Source organism: Acomys russatus, chromosome 24, assembly GCF_903995435.1.
Source record: "Acomys russatus chromosome 24, mAcoRus1.1, whole genome shotgun sequence".
Lineage (NCBI taxonomy): Eukaryota > Metazoa > Chordata > Mammalia > Rodentia > Muridae > Acomys > Acomys russatus.
In genome coordinates, this window is record NC_067160.1 from 14,490,619 (window position 1) to 14,511,844 (window position 21,226).

At 45.0% G+C, this 21,226-nt stretch overlaps 1 protein-coding gene across 1 annotated transcript in view; it reads right to left on the reverse strand.

Annotated features, from left to right (window-relative positions):
- Positions 1-21,226, reverse strand: part of Rapgef4 (Rap guanine nucleotide exchange factor 4) — a 287,611-nt gene that overhangs the window by 23,392 nt on the left and 242,993 nt on the right. Inside the window, exons 18-23 of the mRNA XM_051166215.1 lie at positions 9,180-9,330; positions 7,220-7,308; positions 6,476-6,506; positions 6,180-6,258; positions 5,312-5,458; positions 3,376-3,473 (exon numbers count right to left, since the gene is read on the reverse strand). Of these exons, the coding sequence (XP_051022172.1) occupies positions 3,376-3,473; positions 5,312-5,458; positions 6,180-6,258; positions 6,476-6,506; positions 7,220-7,308; positions 9,180-9,330 (595 nt within the window). The remainder of the gene's footprint in view (positions 1-3,375; positions 3,474-5,311; positions 5,459-6,179; positions 6,259-6,475; positions 6,507-7,219; positions 7,309-9,179; positions 9,331-21,226) is intronic.

The following is a 21,226-nucleotide window of genomic DNA, read 5'->3' on the forward strand; positions in this document are numbered from 1 at the left end:
TATAGTGCAGCAGCATTAACCCTGAGCAACAGGTGCTGTGCTGCTGTGGATACGGCCTCTTGCTGGTCTTCACATGCACACCTGGAGACAGAGCATCAACAGACTCCACTGTTGGGCACACAGACAAGCGGGTTGAGGCCCCCAGTGGGCCGTTTGAAACACACTGCATATTTGGAGTCAGTGTGTGATGGAAGATGAGAAGAAGCAGTGAACAGGAGGGTGAGGAAGGCTTTTCTCAGGATGGTTCACGCTCAGGATGGAAAGCAAGGGTGGCCTGAAAGTGTGAAAGCTGCCAGGAGAGTTTCTTTGCAGGAACAGATTGCAGAGAGGGACCAAATAAAAGCTTTTAAAGAGGGCCTGAGTACCAGGTTAGGAGATGGGGTTCTGCCACAGGACAGATAATAGGTCATGTTAGTGCTGGCTTCAGAAAACAGCAAACTGAACATAAACTCCACTATAGTAACAGACTTGGAACGGCCCCTTACTCTTTTGACGATCTGTCTCTAGCTCCAGTAAATCAGGGTTATACAACCCATGTTGGCAACTTGGGGCACTAATACCGAGGCTCGTTAAGAGAATTAAATGGGAACAGTTTAAGTGCAGCGTGTAAACCCAGTCTTCGGCACAGAGAGGTTTGCCCCTCTCTCCAGTTCGGTCACTTTCCAGAGAGGGCTGCACTGCTACACATGCACAGGGACGTGCGGTTAGTGCAGCAGTCAGGTTAAGAGCTGGATGTGGGTCCACTGGGCAGAGCACAGAGAACAAGGCAGCAAGCAAGGATTCCAAAGAGACCTGGTACTGATGGGCAGGCAGCTTATGGAGCCAGCCGAGAATGGCTTCAGCCCAGGCAGGTCTTCAGTAGAACAGTACGTGAAGCTTTGAAATTCCAGGTCTTTGGACAGACCTGCTCTCCACGTCTCCCTTCCCTCCTACAGCCGCTGCTGTGCGCACAGCCCCTCTGCTCCGCTCTACAGCAGTAACCCCTCTTTGCTTGAGCTACACCACCCCACTTCTGTAGTGGGGCTTGTCCATATCGGGTTCTCTCTGATGACACACCAGTCATCACAAGCTCCTTGAGAAATATGGAGTGTGAGGGGTTTGTCTCCGAGACTATCCCGCAGCCAGAAACGTCCACAGACCGTGGAATGAAGTGGCAGATACTAAATAAAAGTCTTAGGAACCAGTGAGTGGATGAAAGCAGAGCCAAATTACAGTACACTGCAGCTTTGTTGTAATTGGCTTTGTACTAACATTTATACTCAAATGAAATGTCAAGAAGAGTAAAGCTCCCCACCACAAGCCCTTCTACAGTGGGATCAGCGCTGGCACTCAACTAGTTTTAGACAACACAATTTAACACCAAAATTCATTTTCTTCTAGACTGCTTGGGTTACTCTCTTCCTAATTCGGCTGTCACTGCCGTAAGGACAGACGCTGCGGGGCACATGTCATGCTAGCCGACACTTGGTAAGTGTGTGCTGATAGATCTGTCAACATTCTGTGTTGTAGGCACCTGCTGGACCACTCTTTCCAGAAAGAGGGTCCTCACAGGGATGCTTTAGCGCGTCTGAGAAGGAGCTTCCTTCCAGTAAGGTCTGTGCCCTCTGAGTGCCGGGAGGTACACAGCACGCCCAAGCTGAGCGGCTCGTGTCCTGGCTCTTTGCTGCCAAGCAAATTCCTTCGAACCACTCAGGCCTTAAAATGGAAGATAAGCCAGAGCCCAGAGCTTGGAAGGCCACAGGGCTGTGTGCAATAAACAGAAGCTCAAAAAGTTAGTGCCTGCCCCCAGGGAGCTGGAGACAGTCCACGTGCTTGGCTATCCACCCCCTGGCTCAACACGGCAGCCAAGAACCAGCTGGCAAGAGAGTCCCTAGCACACTGTGTGGCCAACACTTCACCCAGCACCTTCCATGGAACATGGGCAGCACCCGCTGTTTAAGGCTTTAGTGTCCAGAAGAAGATGGCTGGACTTACAGCAGTTTTAAAAAATTATAAGTGTGTGCATATACATATATGGGGGAAGAGGAAGGGCACATTTTCCATGTGGAGGTCAGAGGGAGTCATGTTTCTTCTGTCTTTGTGGTTTCCTGGTTATTTATTTTAAATTGCTCAATGTTGAGAGATGTTTATTCAGAAAGCAAGGAAGGCAGGTGATTAAGGAATCAAAGAATATGCAAAAAGGCTTGTGACTTGCACCTAATCTTCCTGTGCTGGTAGCTAGGGTGCTCAGGGCTTGGTTGGGGAAACTATGCCACATTCGTGAAGCAATTCCTTAAGAGGAAGCAAGGTGGTATCAAATCGTGTCCCACGGGGTCTGGTGGAACAAAGCTGCTGTAATCTCTGCACACGGGATACTAAGGAGAAAAGATTGGGACCTAAGGGCTAGCATGGGCCACAAAACAAGACCACATTAAAAAAAACAAAACAAAAGAAACAGAAACCCACAGCCTTTCCAGAAGCAGAAAACCAAGGTCCCGGCAAGGGAAAACACTGGCAATCGAGATCTGAGAGCACCTCGTGGTGCTGCAGTGCTGGGCAGGATCCCAGGGCCTCACACTCTACCAAGAACTCTGATTACAACGCTCTAGCCCAACTCTCTCCTAAAGTTCTACCAAGATCTGTCTAGGGGGAGGAAGTCCCCCTCAGTCACAGTCATAGGGGAGGGAAGTAAGGGGAAAATGGAAGGAGGGAGGAATGGGAGGATACAAGGGATGGGATAACCATTGAGATGTAATAAGAATAAATTAATAAAAAAATTTTTTTTAAAAGATCTGTCTACACCTCACTAAGGAAACAGAACTCTCCCCAATTTACCTCTCACCCACATGACTCACTTTCTCCCTCTCTCTCTCTCCCTCCCTCCTTCCCTCTCTCCCCACCAAAGGAAGCCCCTGTGTCCACAGACAGAAAAGAACTGGATTTGTGGAACTAAAACTTGGTCCTGTGGCTTCCAAGATCTTTTAGTAGGTAGTCAATTCCACACTTTATTTTTATAGGACAGACAGAAATGAATGTGACTCTTGGGGACAAGTGTTCTGACCCCTGGTACCCCTATGGGTGGTCCTGAGAGCATGATCAGGGAAGAGCCCTTCTCGACTGAGGTTGAACATTAATACGGAGCTTAAAGACCCAAGACCCTGAAAGCTGAGCCGTGTCCCCCCGTAGCAGCATGGCTTGGCTAATTTCCACAGAAGATGGTCTAAAACCTGGAGCATCTCCAGTGAGCGCCCGAGGCTTTCCTGTTAGACCACTGTAGAAAAAGCCTCAGAGCAGTCAAGAAATGTTAGTGGCCAGCCTCAGTGTGGCTGTGAAATTAAGCTGCAGACAAGGTTTTCTGATTGCACACACTGCTCCGAGGAGGCCATTCATACCTACCAGTGAGTCGAATTGCTCTCGCGGGCAGGCAAACAGGCGTCCGTTAATGGTGAGCGTCGTAAATACTGAAACATCATTAGGTTTGAGCACCACCTTTTCTGTGAACATAAAAAGCATAAGATTGCCTATTAAATCCATCTGAGATTTGCTGCACTGCCCTAATCACACCAACAAATTGCCGGCTCGGTGAATTACTGGAACATGCAATGCGACTGCATAAAACACGGGGGTGAAGGGATCCACTGAATAAAAAAAAAAAAAAAAAAAAAAAAAAAGACAGTGCTTTCATATAGCTGCAATGCTCAGGATACTGTCAGAAATGACCACACAGCAGAAGCAGAAGCAAAGCAGAAGCAGAAGCAGAAGCAGAAGCAGAAATATCCAAGGATTACTTCGCCCAGATCTACTCTGCAACTTATTTATAAAACCTGCACGGCCATTTATATAGCGAGTTAGGTTTCTTGATGGTAATAATGCCCAGTGCTTTGGAAACAGAAAGCTCATTGTTAGAGACCTGGGTGGGGGCCACTTCAGAGATCTCACATGATTTTAATTGCAAATTATCTCTTTAAAAAAAAAAAACCCTTGCTGGAAGGTAACAGCATTAACTACCTTAAGTCTCATTCTACATTTTACAAATGAGTTTATTAAATATATATTTAGTATTTACTATGTGTCAGGTACTGGATGCATAAAGAAATAATATAGAGAGATAAAACATAAATTAAAAATCCCAGTCAACATGGAGGTAATAATGAATGAGTGTGTGAGTGAGTGAGTGTGTGTGTGTGTGTGTGTGTGTGTGTGTGTGTGTGTGTATGTGTGTGATGTGGGATCACAAAGTACAGCAAGAAAGTGGGTTAGAAAGTTTGTATCTGGGGAGCAGTTAAAATTGTAGGCAGGGCATCAAGGAGCAGGGTTCAGTGGCACGCTATCATTTAGGTGACTGTCCTGTGTACTGTACTGGAACACCTATGGGAAAGACGCAGTGAATGAATCAGAAAGGTCATTCTGGGTCTGGAGGGTCTGGAGCACAAAAATAGAAGGAGAGGCCTTGAGAACCCGTCATCCACTTTAATATCCTGCATCGGTGGCATCACCTACAGTGGCATCAGACGAAGCAGAGACGCTTCACTCGGTGCCCAAAGGGCCCCCGTAAAGCCATTGCTGTAGTACTGCCCTCCTGGCTCCTTCCTGCACCCTCACACTGCATTGTGGGTGGCCACTGGCCAAACTCCTTGCCAGCGCCCGAGCAGGTGTGCACTCACTTCCTAACTCTCCCAAGCCTGGGAAGCACCCATGGACACAGAATGTCTAATTCATCTTTTTTTCTGCCATTGCTACATTCAGGTGGTCAGATGATACAAAATGACATGTTGGGTAAACGTAGTCAGGGAGGAGGAGAGGAACTTTAGACCCAGGCTGAGGAGCAGAGTACTCCCCAGGTTACTAGACCAGTTGGGCTTTGCTGGCTCTACTGGGTAAGAAGGTAACTGTCATCAGGTGAAAAGAACCGGCCTCAGTTGGCCCAGCTTCAGATTTGCTGGCACCTGGAATCTTAGCTTGTCAATCTCCGTGCCCCCTAAGGTGCACCTTTCTCAGGGATCTTAGGCCCAGAGTGTTTTGGTTTTTTTTTGTTTGTTTGTTTTGTTTTGTTTTTTTATGGTTTCCATGGAAAGAGCCCTAGGCTGACACCTATACTAGAGATTGCAGACACATAAGTCATTCTTCACTCTGCGTGCGAACCTATGAGCTAGGGGATGTTAGACATTTGATAAGCCTGCATCTTCCCACGACATTCCTGTTGTCCCCTTGCCACCTGCCTCTGCCATCCTCTGGGCCAGCTGAGGATGGGCTCACGTAACTCCTTCTGTGGCTTTTATTGCCCAGGGTGGCTGATTTCACAAAAGCCCCAAATGCTAATCCAGGTTCTTACCTCCTCCGGAGTTCATCTTGACTATGATCAGTCCTTCCCCAGAGCCAAGTTTGTCAGCCACTGCGCTGATGACTTCCTTCACAGAGGCAGCTACAGGCACACGAATGGTAGTATAGGTATGGTCCATGCAGTAGACCTTAAACAAAACTGCAGAGACAGTCCACAACATGAGAAAAAGGTCTCTGGCATTCAAAGGAAAACACATACTATGCACATTACATAGGCATCTGTGGTCAGGCCCTGAGCATCCCCCCTGATCTACTGATGACCTGGGGTTGGAGGAGGACCTTGCTCTGGGCATCCATAGGTCCCTACTGCCCTTCCCACCAGTTCTTCACAAAAGTGATAATCCTGTCAACCACACCCTGAGAGAACCCACACTCCTTTAAGAGATAAAGACAGTCAGGGAGAGGCAGCCAGTGAGGTGCGGGCAAGTACCTCGCTCTGTCTGGGTACCAGACTTCAAGAATGTAACTTATGAGGAGACCAGAGGGCACATCCAAGAGCAGCTTTTTAAAAAAATTTCAGATTACATCCCAATTGTTATCCCCTCGCTTGTATCTTCCCATTCCCACCTTCCCTCCCTCTTCTGCCCTATTCCATTTGCTTAGACCTCTGACAGAAGGGGCCCTCTCCTGTACCCCCACCCCACCCCACCATCTGACCACAGCCTATCAGGTCTCATCCGGATAGGATAGCCTGCATCCCCTTCCTCTGTGTGCCTGCAGGGCCTCCCCACCAAGGGGGAAGTGATCAAATCGGGGCACCAGAGTCCAGGAGCAGCTTTTTGGTGGGTTCGAGGCAGTGGTTTTCCCAGGGGGTCAGATTTTAGCCGGACGATAAACACTCTACGCAAGAGATTGCTCACCCTCATCAGAGCCACGGATGGGCTGGCGCTTCTGGACCCTCTCGTCGCCTGTGTTGAACTGCTGCAAGAGCACCTTGTGCTGTAAAAATAATAACCACGGTGACATAAGAGAGGGTGACTAACAGACCCCGACAACTCAGAAAAGATGTGTCCGAGAAGCAATTAGAGGCAAAGAATGAAGCAAATAGATTTTGTGTGTACAGAGGAGACACCCCTTTAACAGACCGCAACCCAAGGCTTCTCCATAACCCTGATGCTATGCGGTACAGACAGGGTTGACTCAGAAGACCCCTTACCTTCTTCTGCGGAGCTCTTGCATCTTCTGAGCTACAAGAAGCAGAGAAAGCACACCGTTGAGCACCATTGCCACGGTCCCCTCAGATTGCTTTATTTGCCTATCACTTTAATCTTATGTTAGGCAGTGAGATTGCACAACCTCTCTGGGCAGCAGCGGAGACTCCCCCATTTTAACAATTAAGAGGCCAAAATGCAGGAAGGCAGCAAAGCCACTAGGTCCTGTCACAGGCAGATCCTGAGCACACCCGAGGCTAAAAGTTCTGGTTCCTGGTTTTCGAAGTCAACTTCACAACATACTCACTCCCCAGTACTTATCCTAATAGCTCATTAAGAGCATAGGAAACCCCCACATTCACCACAAAGACAGGAATATTTGCAACGAACAGCTTTAGCAGCAGAGAGTGAATTTCCCTTACAGGAAACTGTCTTCAAATGTGCTCAGACGCCCGAGGACTATTTTATTGCTGGGTTGTCTAAGGGACTCGTGTCTAGAACCGGGCTTGTAAAAGGGCAGGTTCCCGCTCTGTAGCCTGCTGGCCCAGACATCATTCAGGTCCTTCCTGTCTCATTGCCACCTGTGCCTGGGGCCCATGACACAAACCAGAACATGTGGCTAATGACAGGCCAGTGCTAGCCATTTTTGTAGGGAAAGGCTTGGGGGAGGGGGCGTGGGGGAAGATGTTCTAATGGTAAGGCAGGCACCCACTTGGCAAATGTATCCCCCAAAGTGAACCCCTCCTTACATTTGTTTGACAATCTTCTCCAGCTCCGGCAGCTGCTCCTTGAAGGCAGCCATCATCCGGGCGTCATCTGATACAGACACATAGAACTCCTATAATCAGCAAAGGTCACAGGATCTTAAGAACCGTAAGGTGCAGCTCTCTAGAGAGCAACAGAGACATGCTCCTATGCCATGCATGCTGCTAGCACCTCCAGACCATAGTTTTGTGGAAAGGAGGGAGTGGGGGGTGAGGGGAGGAGAGGAGGGAGGAGGGAGGAAGAGGAGGAAGAAGTAGTTACACATTTACATTCAAAACTGCCAATGAGAGAAGGTCCTAGAAATAGATAATGGCGATAAAATGACCATCAATGGATTTTGTATTTAAAAAATGGCTAAAATAATCAATATTATGTTCTTTACATTTTATCTTGACAAAAATTAAAACAATAAAGTGCAAGCGAACTTACATATGTGGCATCTGTAGGAAAGAAGACAAAGTGTAATATAGGCCACTTTACAATCTAAAATCTAAAAATTCTTTTCCCCCTAGGGAATTTTAATATGTTTTTATATTACTTTACTATTTGTCGTTTAATATGCACCATCAGTGTGGTTGTTAATGGTACAAACACAGGCATGGCCCAACTGTGGGCTTGGGCTACCATGCCATCTGACGCTCACAGAGCTGTGCTGACCACTAGTGGCAACATCAGTACATGTGCCCATGTCTCCTGGGAGCAATGGCCTCCAGGGTGAGCCACGACAACTATGGCAGTCACAGGGTGGCGCACAAGTCGGCACATGGTCCCAAACCACCATGTGTCTTATTTCTAAAATCTTTACTCTTTGACTGACTCCCCCTCCAGCCACAGCCCAGTTTTCTTGATGCTTCATCAAAGATAAACACAAGTTAAAAGGAGGCATAATTCTTTTGGGAGATTAAATTTAGGGCAAAGAGACTGTAAATTCTGAACTGGAACCACATTGCCTTCTATGTATGAGTACAGGAGTGCTCTTGCTGAGTTAGGGAGGGGAGAGTGAGTGCAATCACTCCCCTTATCTTGGGAGGTTGTGTTCCATAGTATCAGCTACCTGCTATCAACTACAGTCTGGAAATACTACATGGAGAATTCCAGAAATAAATAACTCATAACCTTTATGACAGTATATTAGAGTATCTTCATATCACTTACTGTAGTTTACCTCCTAGTGTGATGAACTGACAAACTTCATTCTGAATAGATATGTGTAGAAAAAGCAGTAATGTACAGAACTTGGTTCTACTAGCAGTGCAGGTCTCTGCTTGGGGGTCTCGGAACGTACCCATGGATATTGGGGTACTGCTTAATCCAGGGTCAAAAGCCAAGCCATGCTGCAGTGAGCCGCAGGAAAGGAAGGCAGCTAAGCTAGAAGCTGTGCTGACCAAGTAAACAGTGTCCATTCAGAACTGTCTCCTGGCGGCCCTGGCCAGTCCTCATTAAATCAATCTGCGGACAAGCAGCCCGCCTACCATTTGTCCTAGCGCTCTTACCCCTAAGAAAGTAACTAAAGGCAGACCTACATGCACAAAAATGTTTGCTGTACAGTTTTTCTAGGAAGGAGAAAATAATACAATCTGGGCACAGATAAATACATTTGTGGGTAGCTGCTGACTGATCACCAAAACTTTTTACAAAGATCATTCAGACATGGAAAAATCTTTACAGAGCTAAGTAGAAAAGAAGCAGCCTGCAAAATGCTGGGTACTAACGTGATTAGAAGCCTATCAAACATACAAAGAAAACACATCACAATGCCACCACTCCCTGAATTAAAGTGGCAGGGTAATGGATGATGGTTTTCTTTTATTAAAGTGCCTCTTTGACAGTGAACATGCTAACAAAGTCTAGAACTGGCAATTGTGGCATCTCTATAGACTTTGCTGTGCAACCCTGTGTTATGGGACAAAAGGATATTCTTGGAATGGATGACCCCCCACATACCTCCAGGAAAGCCATGGCCACATCATCTTCTTGGAGGAGATCCCCATACATGGCAGCCCATTGCAGAACCAAGCGGATGACCCGCCTCTTGTTGTGGAGGGCATAATCCATTCTCTCCTGTTCTGTCCCTTGAGAAGGCTGTGCGTGGTAAGTGCCAAGGAGTCAAGGAAACCACAGAGCTACTCGCCACCCACTTAAATTGTGCTACTTGCAAGTCGGAGAGTGACAGATCCCAGCTTTGGACTGATTCGGTCTCCCAAATTAGTCTTCAAGGAGACTCCCTGTCACGGTGTCTGAAGCACACACATGCACACACACGTTTGGTGACTCCTGCTCACTTTTACCTGAGAGCTGACTGAGGAGTTACACTACAGACGGCGTGACTAAAGTGTTGACAAAGACCCCTGCATGGTCTAGCTTCAGCCTTCAGCCTCCATTCCCTCTGTCTGCCCTTTACCCCCCCTTCACCTCTCAGGACAGTAATGTGATTTCCTATTGCTTATCTCTGGGGACTTTGCCTCATCCCGTTGGGCCCCATAATTCTACCCACATCGTTACAGTCGTCTTCTTTACATGAATTTCAATTTAACTCTTCTGGGTGGGCACCCTGTTCTGCCAGGATCATGGCTGGTGCGATTGTTTATATAAACACGCAAGGTGGGGGAAGATCAACTCACTATGCTTTAGAGAGAGAGAGCACTCTTACTTAGTCAGCCCTTGGGGAGGGCTCCTGACCCTCCCTTCTACAGCATCAGTTTGTGCACGTATGGCCAGCCATCTTAATCGTAAGTGCTATTAGGCTCGGGGTATTGCTTGTCTTGTGTACTATACCAAGCCTAACACCACGACTTTTATCCCAAGTTTTACTTTACTTATCAATAGAATTCCATGCTTACTTGAGTGCCTACCATATGTCAAAATTAAAGGGCCCTGCTGTCACTGACACTCCTGTGTGGCCAATGCAAGTGTTTTAGATTAGACACACTTTTTCTTTCTTTCTTTCTTTCTTTCTTTCTTTTTTTTTTTTTTAAATGATTTATAGTAGCTTATATCATAATCACCTAGCTCATAAAACAAACTTGGTATTTATAGTTTAGGCTGTAAGTTATACAAAAAGGACCTCTGTGAAGCTCTAAATAGAGCGTCTGGTGACGAAACTGTTGTTTCCTTTCTAAAGTGAGCAAACCAACACAAAAGGAACATAAAAGGCTATGATTACCTAGTGAGAGGGCACAGTTGGTTCTGGGTCCAAGACTGCTGACTCCAGCTAGTTTTCTTCCCACCGAACAGCATTCCTGAACCTCGTAGCAAGCAACAAGACCGGCCATGTCTTAGCTGACAGCCACGTCTTACAAGGCACCATAGAAAACTGCCTCATGGCAGGGCTGTACTGGAAAACTAAGCCAGCAAAGGGCCTTTTGGGAAGAACTATAAATAATCATGATCAAGGTAAATGACAGAACCTTAAAGCAAAGGTTTACTGCATGTAAATGGATTGCAGAATGGCTTTCATAAATTGAGCACGAGATTCATAAAAAAGAAAATTGCTCAACCTGTATTGCTACAATTCTCTCTGAGTTTACAATAAAAAAAAAGGGAAGACAGATCACTTTATGTGAAAATTATTTCTTTTCTGATTAACCCTTTGGTCTCTTATATATATGCATAACTCAGTTTTTCTTTCATAAGAATTACAATACCAGGTATAAAATTTTGTGAATAGTGCACAGGGTAGGCGTTAGCATTGTCGGCGGGGGGGGGGGGGGGGTTGGTGCTGACTGAAACACAAGAACTGGCTGGCTCAGCAGAGGCTTGGAGAACCTGGCCTTGAGTTCTTTGGTTCCCACTGTCTATAGCCTTGAATTGCAGTGAGTCACTGGGACCCACAGGCCCCTGCACCTGTGGAAGAGGCGAGGCAAAACGCCAGCTTCTCTCTAGGTGTATTTTATAATGCCAATGGAAGGTTGATCCAAAGAGAATTCGGTACCACAAACTAGCATAATGAAAATAAGCTGCCTTTTCACGGTCTCTTCTGCTTAATTTTATGGAAACTTGTGTTCTGGGTGGTGCTGTAGTTTTGATATGGTGTGGAAGGGTGGCAGGCTTTGTCTCAGGTGAAAGCAGTCTTGACTGGCTTTGCCCCTTGGAAGCACCACGGATAACCCACTGAGATGGGCATTGTGATAAAGTGGGAGGGGCCATCCTGGGTCCAGAATTCAGGAAACAGACTGGGGACTTTAGCTGGGCTATTGTGTTTCTAACATTGATGGGAGGAGGCAATTGGATGAGACCAGGGATTACAGTCCTAGAGGAGGGAGGGAGGGAGAGAGAGAGAGAGAGAGAGAGAGAGAGAGAGAGAGAGAGAGAGAGAGAGAGAGCGCTGCAGGTTCAGACCATGAGGGTGTGGATCACTTCTATAGGGAAAGGACCAGCGAATAGACCCAGAGACACTTAGGGATCCATCCCGTGGAGCTGACACCTGGAAGGTTTATTCCTGTTTCCCTTTAACCTTTTTTCCCTCCTGTATAGGATAGTTGGATTGTATAATAAAGTCTAATTGTTAAAAAACAGAGCCAACAATACAGTATGTTCCCACTATGGTTCATGTGCAGGTATTAATTCTTTAATGCAATGATACCGCGAGGTTATACCTTTAAGGGTCATTGATGTCTTTGTTGAGAGACAGTGACAGTTCTCAGGAACGAACTGATTGGTTCTTTCTAAAGTGGATCACGATACAACATGGTGGCTCCTTTCTTGGCTCTCTCTTTTTACATGCCCATTTACCCTGCTGCTTGGAGCTGGATGGTGCCCTCAGCAGACGCTGAGGAGCTGTGGCCACCATCAACTTCCAGCCTCCAGAACCGTGAACTAACACATCACTTTTCTTTATAAATGGTCCAGTGTCTGGTGTTTTAGTGCAAAGACAGCAAATAAATCAAGACATACGGAACTGTGGTTTAGGTCAGGTCAGGCTTTGGGAGGTACTATTTTAAGAATTAGTTTCTGGAGTCAGTGGGATAAAGTAGGAATGGCTAAGGTGGAGAAGCAGGGATGTGGGGTTTGGACAGCCTTGGTAGGACTGAGGTAGTAAAATTATAAAATCTGATTAGATTTGATATGGCTCCCGCTATGCCAGGCTTACTCTGAGCTCACTCTATGCCAGCTGTCTTGACTTTAAGTTGTAGCCACAGTATATATGCACTACACTCTTCCCCTCAACCTAGGCCTCTCTCTATCCACTTTGCTAGAAGCATGTGATAATGGCTATAAAAACATCTTTCTGATGGCTTTATGCTGTGAAAATGTACATATATTCTTGGACCTGTCATTTCAACTTTAAAAGAATATCACACTGTGCCCTGACTGACTGTACAGACTAAAGTCTTTTAAAAGTCTTTAAAAAGAAGCATGACACATGAAGTATGATCTTGAATCACTTAAAGATGGTGACATCATACAAAGGAAATGTAAATGCCTACTGAACCGGTGCACAGAGTGAGAGCCCTTGACCTAAATTTAGGAAAATTTACCTCAAGATGAAATGAGGAAAGTGTTGATTTTCTCTGTAAGGAGATGTATTTGTTTCTGTTTCATGTATACAGGTGTTTTACTTGTATGTAAGTCACGTCATGTGCATGTAGTGCACACAGAGACCAGAAGAGGACATTGGATCCCCTGGAACCCAAATTACAAACAGTTATGAGCCACCTCATGGGTACTGTGAAACAGACTCAATCCCTCTGCTAGAGCAACAAATATGCTCTTAATCATTATGAGCCACCCATATCTCCAGGCTGTTGGTTTGTTTCTTAAGAGGCAAATGTAATTTTCAAATAAAGTAATGACCTATTAAAGAAAACTCCAAATATTGATAGATATGTGGGCAACGAAATCATTCAAACCGGGCTAGCAAAGACACTCCTTAAAGTAAGTGCTCAGTGATAGGGACGTGTTGGGCCTCGGCCCTATCTCTTAGAATAGCGCACTGGACAATATGCTGAAATGAAGGAAGAGGAGACTCTCTTCCAGTTGTACGACAGGGAAACCATCTGAAACAGCAAGTTGGGACCACGAATGTAATTCTAATAATCCAGGTTATCTTTCCTGGGACCAAGGAGGTAGGACAAGTGCTCATGCGCTGGCCGGGGAGGATCAGCAATACATCTGTGGTTAACCTGCAGCCTCTATATTGTCCCTGTCCGTCAGCACAAAGGCTTTTCTTGACCTTTCTGTCGGTATTGAAATCTAGTTTTTGTTGTTGTTGTTGTCTGCAGTCAATGACAGAACACATAATTGGGCAGATTGATATGATCATGTTTCAAGTGTTTGTAAAAATTTACATTTATAAAACACCTTCAGAACGCTCATGGGAGTGAGCATATGCATAAAATGTTCCCTACAAACTTAGGAGGGACTATGTGAAGATGAAAGAAACCTTAAGGCTCTGAAGGAGGAGGTCTGCTCACCAGATGCCTCCGACGACATCAGTATCGGGCTTACAAATGCAGACAGGGCTCTTTTTGTGCCCACTGTCCCAAACACGGCCAATGAGGCCTCTACACTAGTTTGCTTTATATTAGTAAAAAATAATTGCATTTGGGAAAGCAAAATTCTTTTCTTTTTACCCTTCAGTTTAAAACCTTATCTTTATTTTATGCGCATGAGCACTTTACCTGCATGCGTGTCTGTGTGAGGGTTTTGGGTCCCCTGAAATTGGAGTTGAAGACGGTTGTGAGGTACCGTGTGGGTGCTGGGAATTGAGCATGGGTCCTCTGCAAGAGCAGCCAGTGCGCTTAATCTCTCTGAGTCTTCTCTCCATCCCCGAGGGAAGCAAAATTCTTACTATGAGATTCCTGTTGTCATCATCGTTGTCATCGTCCTCCTCCTCCTCCTCCTTCACTTCCTTCTCCAACCCCTCAATTCTAATTCCCTAGAGTCATTTCTAGCCAGAGCCACCCGGCAGATAAGAATGACCAAAAGTACGGAGGGAAATGTGTGTGTGTGTGTATGTGTGTGTGTGTGTCTTTTTTTTTTTTTTTTTTCTCGTGGAAACTAAGCATTTTTCCCCTGTAGGAAACTAACTGACCTATTTCACAGAGTCTGGCCTTTCCTCTCACAGATGTTTATCCTGACTAAGCTGAGTTGGGCTACTATTGTTCTTTCTGTGCTCAGGCTCCTTCCCAGGCAGGCAGTTCCCTGAATGTGTGTGGATTCCTCCGTGAATGTGTGCGGCCATCGCCAGCACGCGCATACCCCCATGGAGGCCAGAGGTCAGCGGTCAGTGGTAGATGTCTTCCTTGGCCACTCTCTGTCTTGTTTATTTAGTCCCTTGAGACAGGTCTATCTGGCCAGCAAACACTATTTCCCACCTGGCCTCTATGGCTAGGTTACACATCATACCTGGATTTTACATAGGCTCTTGGGGTCTGAACTCAGTCCTTGTGTGTACACAGCAGGCACTTTGTTAGTTCAGCCACCTACCTCCCCAGTCCCTGGAGTCAGATTCTCAAGGGACACAGAGAGGACTTCATAGGTAATTAACTTCCTGAGATGGTTCCAGGGAGTGGGTTTTTTGCTCACTCCTACAAGAACTTAACCCAAGTTTGAGAAGGGTTGAAGGGCTATAAGAAAATACATAGTTTAAATGGTCAAACCCAGCCTTATATATAGCTGATTTTTAGATGCAGCAGGAATCATAGTTTTCCTAGCTTTTTGATAGCATTTCTTTGAACTCAATAGAAAACTGAGGCAGAACAAGTTTAAATGACTTCCCAAAACTTATCAATGAACCTCTCGGGCTGGAACTCACTTCCCCGCGACAGTCCCCAGTCCAGGCTGCTTTGTTCGATTTCATATAATAGTCATGTCCTTATTAAACATGAGCTATGCAGCAGATTCAGAGGTCTGGTGGGTAGCAGGGCCATTCACTGGGGATAGAGAAAAATCTCTCCCCAAATTCTCAAAGCACACAAAGAACAGCTAGAAAATGAAAGGGTAACTGCCCCTGCTCGGGTAAACTGAGTTAGAGAGGCAGGACCTGCTAGTGTCTGACCTAGATCGCTTGCATTGTATTCCCTGCCATCGATGGCGTCACAACCAGCTCGCTGCCACACCCACCACGATTCAGTACCAGCCTGAGCCTTCTCTGTAAAGGAGACTTTGCTCTGTATGGAGCAGCACTGGGTCAGAACCGTTAAGGCTAGGCCCAGGTTTTAAAGACACAGTAGATCCCTCCATTTACTATTTTTGGAACCAGGCACAAAAGAGCCCTCAAACCCTGGTTGGTTAACTACCTTAAAAGCATTGCGCAGTTTGGAATGCTAACACAGAACATACTTCTCCAAAACACATCACAGCTCGTCCAGACTCGCATCCAAATGACCTGAAATCTTTCTCCGTGATGGCACCAAACACGGACCATAGCTCTGTCGCTAAATAAGTTTATAAAGGCTCCAACGCCACCAGGTACAGGAAGTCTGCACAGATGTCAAAACACCTGGCACATCTTTTAACCAGGAACATTTACTATCGGTTACTAAAGCTACAAGAGGACAAGCAAGCTCCCAGGGTGACGGTCTCCACGGAAGAGGACCAGCTGGTTCAGCGTTGTGTCCTTTGGCTGAGGAGAGGCTGGGTGCATGTGCAGGGCTGGAAATGGATGAGGCGAAGGCCACAAGGCAGGCTGCACTTCCACCCTTCCCTACAGCAGGCTTGAGATTCCATTGAGTCATTTTCCTCATGCCGGCTCTGCCGTTCAAACACTGTAATTATTTCATATATTTTTACCTAGTTATTATCTTACTCACCACAGGCACCTGTAATTTTTCTGTATTTTTTTTTTAACTGCTCATTTACTTATTCTTAATTCAGCTAATAATGGTGCCACGTATTAAAATTATCGCAGGGAAAGTAAGTGAAAACCTCCTAGGATGTAGAGACAGCAGATTCATTACAGCCTACAACAGGGAATAAAATATTATGTATACTTTTTGCAGTAAGTACATGCTAATTATGCAGCTATTTATAAAACACTTATCAACATTCAAACTGACACTCTTCAATGTTGTTGTTTTTTTAAAATCCTGCTTTGCATACAAGATCTCTGCTTGCGACTGAAAACAAACTTTGGGGGTCATCTGCCCACTGAGGAGACAAAGCTTCTGTAGTCTTTACTTTATGCCAAACTCCTCTCACGGCACAATTATCATGGTGGTATTTAATGGGGGTGTCCGGGTTTATAATGTACTTTCACACACATAGCCTCATTTGATCTTCAGAATGGCCCCGAGAGTGGGTAGGGCAAGGAATAATTACCCCTATTATGCAGAGAGGTCTCAGAGAGGTGAGGCATAATTGCCCGTACTGTGGCTTGGAGGCAGGCTTGGAGGCAGCACATCTTAAACAGGACCTTCTTCTGGCTTCAGAGCTCTCCCCCCCCCCCCCCCCCCCCCCGCCGTGACCCCGCCACACCCCCTCTCCCACTGGAACCTGGGGCCTCACTGCTGCCCGCATGCCTTTTTGTGGAGCAGTTCAACACTCTGGCCACCATCCTTTCCTGGAATGAATGTTCAAGTTCTAGAACGGGACGGTTTGCGTGGGTCAGTCAGTCTGTCGTCTGCGTGGAGCCTGGAGGTGCTCTTCAGTTAGCTCCAAAGTGAGGGTAATGGGCTAAAATGAACAAGACGCAGGGGCTGCAACAGAGGCAGTGTTTAGTAGGCCATCGCTACTGCGCTCTGGGAACTCTTGCCCTGCCTCTGGAAATTTCTCATCAGTGACACTGTTTAGACCCAACACACGTTGCCCTCCCCTGCTCCCCCGTGTTCATGTGTGGCTATTAACTCCAGGCTTCCAGAAGCATCTGCAGTACCAACAGTTTCTTTACATGTCTCCAGTTTTCTTGCCTAGAATATTTTTACCTCTCCAGAATTCTGTTTTTTAGAAGCCCCTGACTCTTACCATATTCCTCTTAAGTTTCAAAGGAGGGTCTGTACTTACTTATAGCTAAACAGTTAGGATGTGACCGCCACCCCCCACCCCCACCCCCAGTAACACACTGTCAGAGTTCACATTTTCTGCTAACATTGGTAGTGTAATTTGGAACATATTAGTAAACTGTATAATCTTACTTCTATCGTGAGAAGCGGTTGAGAGTCCATACCCTAAGTTATGCTATGAGGCTGAGGACATAGACGTCTTCCAGGGACTTGCAGCTTATCTACCAAGACGGTTGTTTTCTTCCAATCAGGACATAGTGTTCTTATCAACAAATCAAAATGTCCTTACCAGAAAGAAATTCTCAAACTACATAACTGCGGAGGGAAATTGCTCTGATGGTGACAATACAGACAAACGTTTTCCAGAACTCAAAAAGGGGCCACAGCGCTAAGACCTGACTTAAGGCAAATTTAAGTTGACAATTTTTCCTTTAGAACTCTAAAGAGGTGGCTAGAGAGATGGCTCAGCAGTCAGGAGTACTTAACACAAGCTGTCGGCAGGATTCTGAGTAATTAAGAGCACTGAACTCAAGCTTGGTCCCCAGCACTCACACGGGGCAGCTAGCAACAGCCTGTAATGTCAGCTCTAGGGGGAAACAGTGCCTTTGGTCTCCATGGGCACCCTCATTCATTTGCACAGACCCACACATAATTAAAAACAAAACAACAAAAAATAGGTCTTTAAGAATAAATCTAAAGCATGTTCCCACAAGCTCACTTCACCTAAAGAATATGAACCTAACACTGCTTTGTTAATCTTTCATTTACAACAAAACCAGTCTTTTTTTTTTTTTTTTTTTTTTTTAATATGCGTTCCTGTTGAAACACCCAGCCAATTCATACAGACAGTATTTCCAGGTCAGTTTCACAGAACTACAGATGATGTAGACCATGTCTTCCCTGAATGAGACTCTGCTATGTTTGTTTCTGTACAGGAACAAAGTGCATAAAAGACAGTTTTAACTAGAACTTAGTAGCAAATCTATATTCCATTTTTCCCTTTTAATTTAGAAACTAAATAAATTACTTCCATGTCAAAAGCATAAAATTTGTCCTGATCCTCAGCCAAAGGAAATTAGTATGCTAATAGAAAATATTCAACCAAAATTACCGCTGTATTTAAATTTATATATGTTTAAATAGAAACCATTTATCACTTAGGGTCCTTTTAGCTTCTGTCAGAATCTGTCCTAAATAACAAAGACTGGTATTCACTGACATGCAAACCTATTGGCAGCGTGAGTTCTTGCCTGGTCCAAATGCTGGCGAAGCCGCTACAGACCCCAGTTCTGTGACTGCTGACTTGTTCAGGTTTACCCTTGAGTTCCTCACCTCCATTACAGTGCCCAGATGGTTGGTTCTAGTAGTTGGGGTTGTATGCTTCCTATTTTCTGCCTTAAATGTTTCAAATGCTTTTTGCCCAGAAGCCCGGAAAGCCTCACTGGCCCAGTCTACATGGGGCCCTTGAGACTCTTTGCAAGGGCAGCTAAGCCCCTAAGCATGGTCAGAAAGGCCTCCTATGATGGCTTGCATACTGTAGAGTTAGGTTCAGCACAAGACTACAAAAAACAACCGTGTTTCTATAACACTCTCCTGACGGCATATACAGACTCTTCAGTGTTTATTGGTCCTCCAGGCCTTAGCTTTCTCTTATATATCAAATGAATTAAGTAATACACCATTTCCTTTGGTCTCATATTAGGGGAAATGTGTGTTGAAAAAATAAACACTCTAAAAACACTGGGCATCAAGGAGCTGGTTGTCAAACTGGCAAACAGTGTTAACTCATACTGACCACTTACTGAGTTGAAGGCTATGGTAGGGTTCAGTCATAAAGCAGAGAAGGAAGACACCAGGAAAAGAATTTGGTTTAAAAAAGAACTCCCAGACACCAAAACCAAAACATGCTATACCTCTCTCCCCCTCCCAAATTCTATTGTGTTTTTTGTAAAACTATTAACAGAGCTAAGATGTCAGGTGGATTTTTCTCTTTCTCTTTTTGTGGCAATTGAAAAGTTTTGCAGGGAAAGTGTCATGATGATGACAACACTGCTTATATTTAGAAAAATGGTAGAAAATATTCAATGGCATAGAAAGATGTTCATAAGATCCTGTTAGTGAAAAAAAAAAAAAGCATGAAATTACAACATAGTCCCATTCTCGCGTTTACAACTGTACGTCAGGCTGAGGAGAAGACTGTTGTACAAGCGTGATGACTTGACTTGGATACCTACAACTCACCTTAAACAGCCAGGCATGGTGATGTGTGCTTGTAAAGTCAGTGCTCAGAAGGGAAGTGCAGGTGGGTCCCTGGGGCTCACGGGCCAGCTTGCCTAGCCTAGTGAGCTAGCCCAATATCCTAGTGAGAGGCCCTGCTCTGAAAACCAAGGTGGATGGTTCCTGAGGAACAGCACCCAAGGTTAACTTTTGGCCTGTACATATAAACATGTGTACATATACTCCTTCACACATACATACAGATGCACATACACATATACCCATACACACACACAGATATACAGACACACAGACATATACACACACATACACACACACACACACACACACACACACACACACACAAGGAGTGGGGAGAGAATGAGAATTTGTTTTTTGATACTTTATTTTTATTTTATGTACATTGGTGTGTTGGCTACATGTATGTCTGTGTGAGTGTGTCAGATCCCATGGAAAAGGAGTTACAGACAGTTGTGAGCAGCCATGTGGGTGCTGGGAGTTGAACCTGGATCCTCTGGAAGAGCAGCCAGTGTTCCTAACTACTGAGCAATCTCTCCAGGCCCAGAATGAGAATTTTTAAAAAAGTAATTAATTTATTCAGATTACAACTAAATTGTTCTCTCATCACTTGTATCCTCCCGTTCCTCCCTTCCTCCTACCCCCACCCTATTCCCCTCCCCTAGGCCCATGATTGAGGGTGATCTTCTTCCCCACTTTATGGTCACAGGCTATCAAGTGTCATCTTGGTAGCCTGCCTATTCTTTCTTTGAGTGCCACCAGGGTTCCCCACCAAGGGGAGGTCGTCAAATATGGGGCACCAGAGTTCATATCAGAGTCAGTCCCTGCTCTCCATATAACTGTGGAGAATGTCCTGTCCATTGGCTAGATCAGAGTAGGGCTTTGGTGTTTACTACTTGTATCGTCCTTGGTTAGTGTAATAGTTTGAGCAGACCCCTTGGGCCCTGATCCACTCGTTATGTTGTTCTTCTTGTAGGTTTCTAAGATCCTCTGGATCCTTCTATTTCCCCATCTCCTATATTTCTCTTACCTAGAGTCCCAATAGAATGTCCTCATGTCTATTCCAATCTCCTGGTAAGTGAAGACTTTCGTGGGACATGCCTCTTGGGCTAGTGACCAATTCTAAGTGAGTAGATACCGTGTGAGTCTTTCTGCTTCTGGGTTAACTCACTCAGAATGGGAATGTTTTTTTAAAGTATGCATCTCCATGTATTAAAAAGGATGAGATGAGAAGAATATACACTAAAATGTAAGCCATAGTTATATCTGGGAAATGATAAGGTTTTATATACTGGCAGCTTTAATTTTCTTTTTAAACTAAAGGAAAATTGAACTGATTTTTAAATATAGATTTTTAAAAAGATTTAAAAAGCTAGAGATGAAAAGTATAGGAAATGAACAAATATGATTTTAAGACTCATTATAAAGCACTTGTATTCATCAGGTCAAATCATGTCCAAAGTGTATTTAATGAATAGAGTCTCTCTCATTAGCACATAAAAGGGCTGATATATTAATGTTAAACTGAGTTCTACCACCTTTTTCTATGCTTAAAGCAAAAATAGACAAGACACACAATGCGGATTAAGGACAGAAATAGGTGTCAGTGGCTCTGGGCTCGAATCTTTTCTGTGCTGGTAATTACCTTTCTCTGAGCAAATCATAATTTTTCATTATCCTAGTTTATTGATTTGGAAAAAGAACAGTGAAAAAATACTGACTACTTCTTTTTAGGGCTGCTGTGAAAAGTCAGAGATGTCAAGTACTTTGAAAACACTCTGTACTTTACCAAAA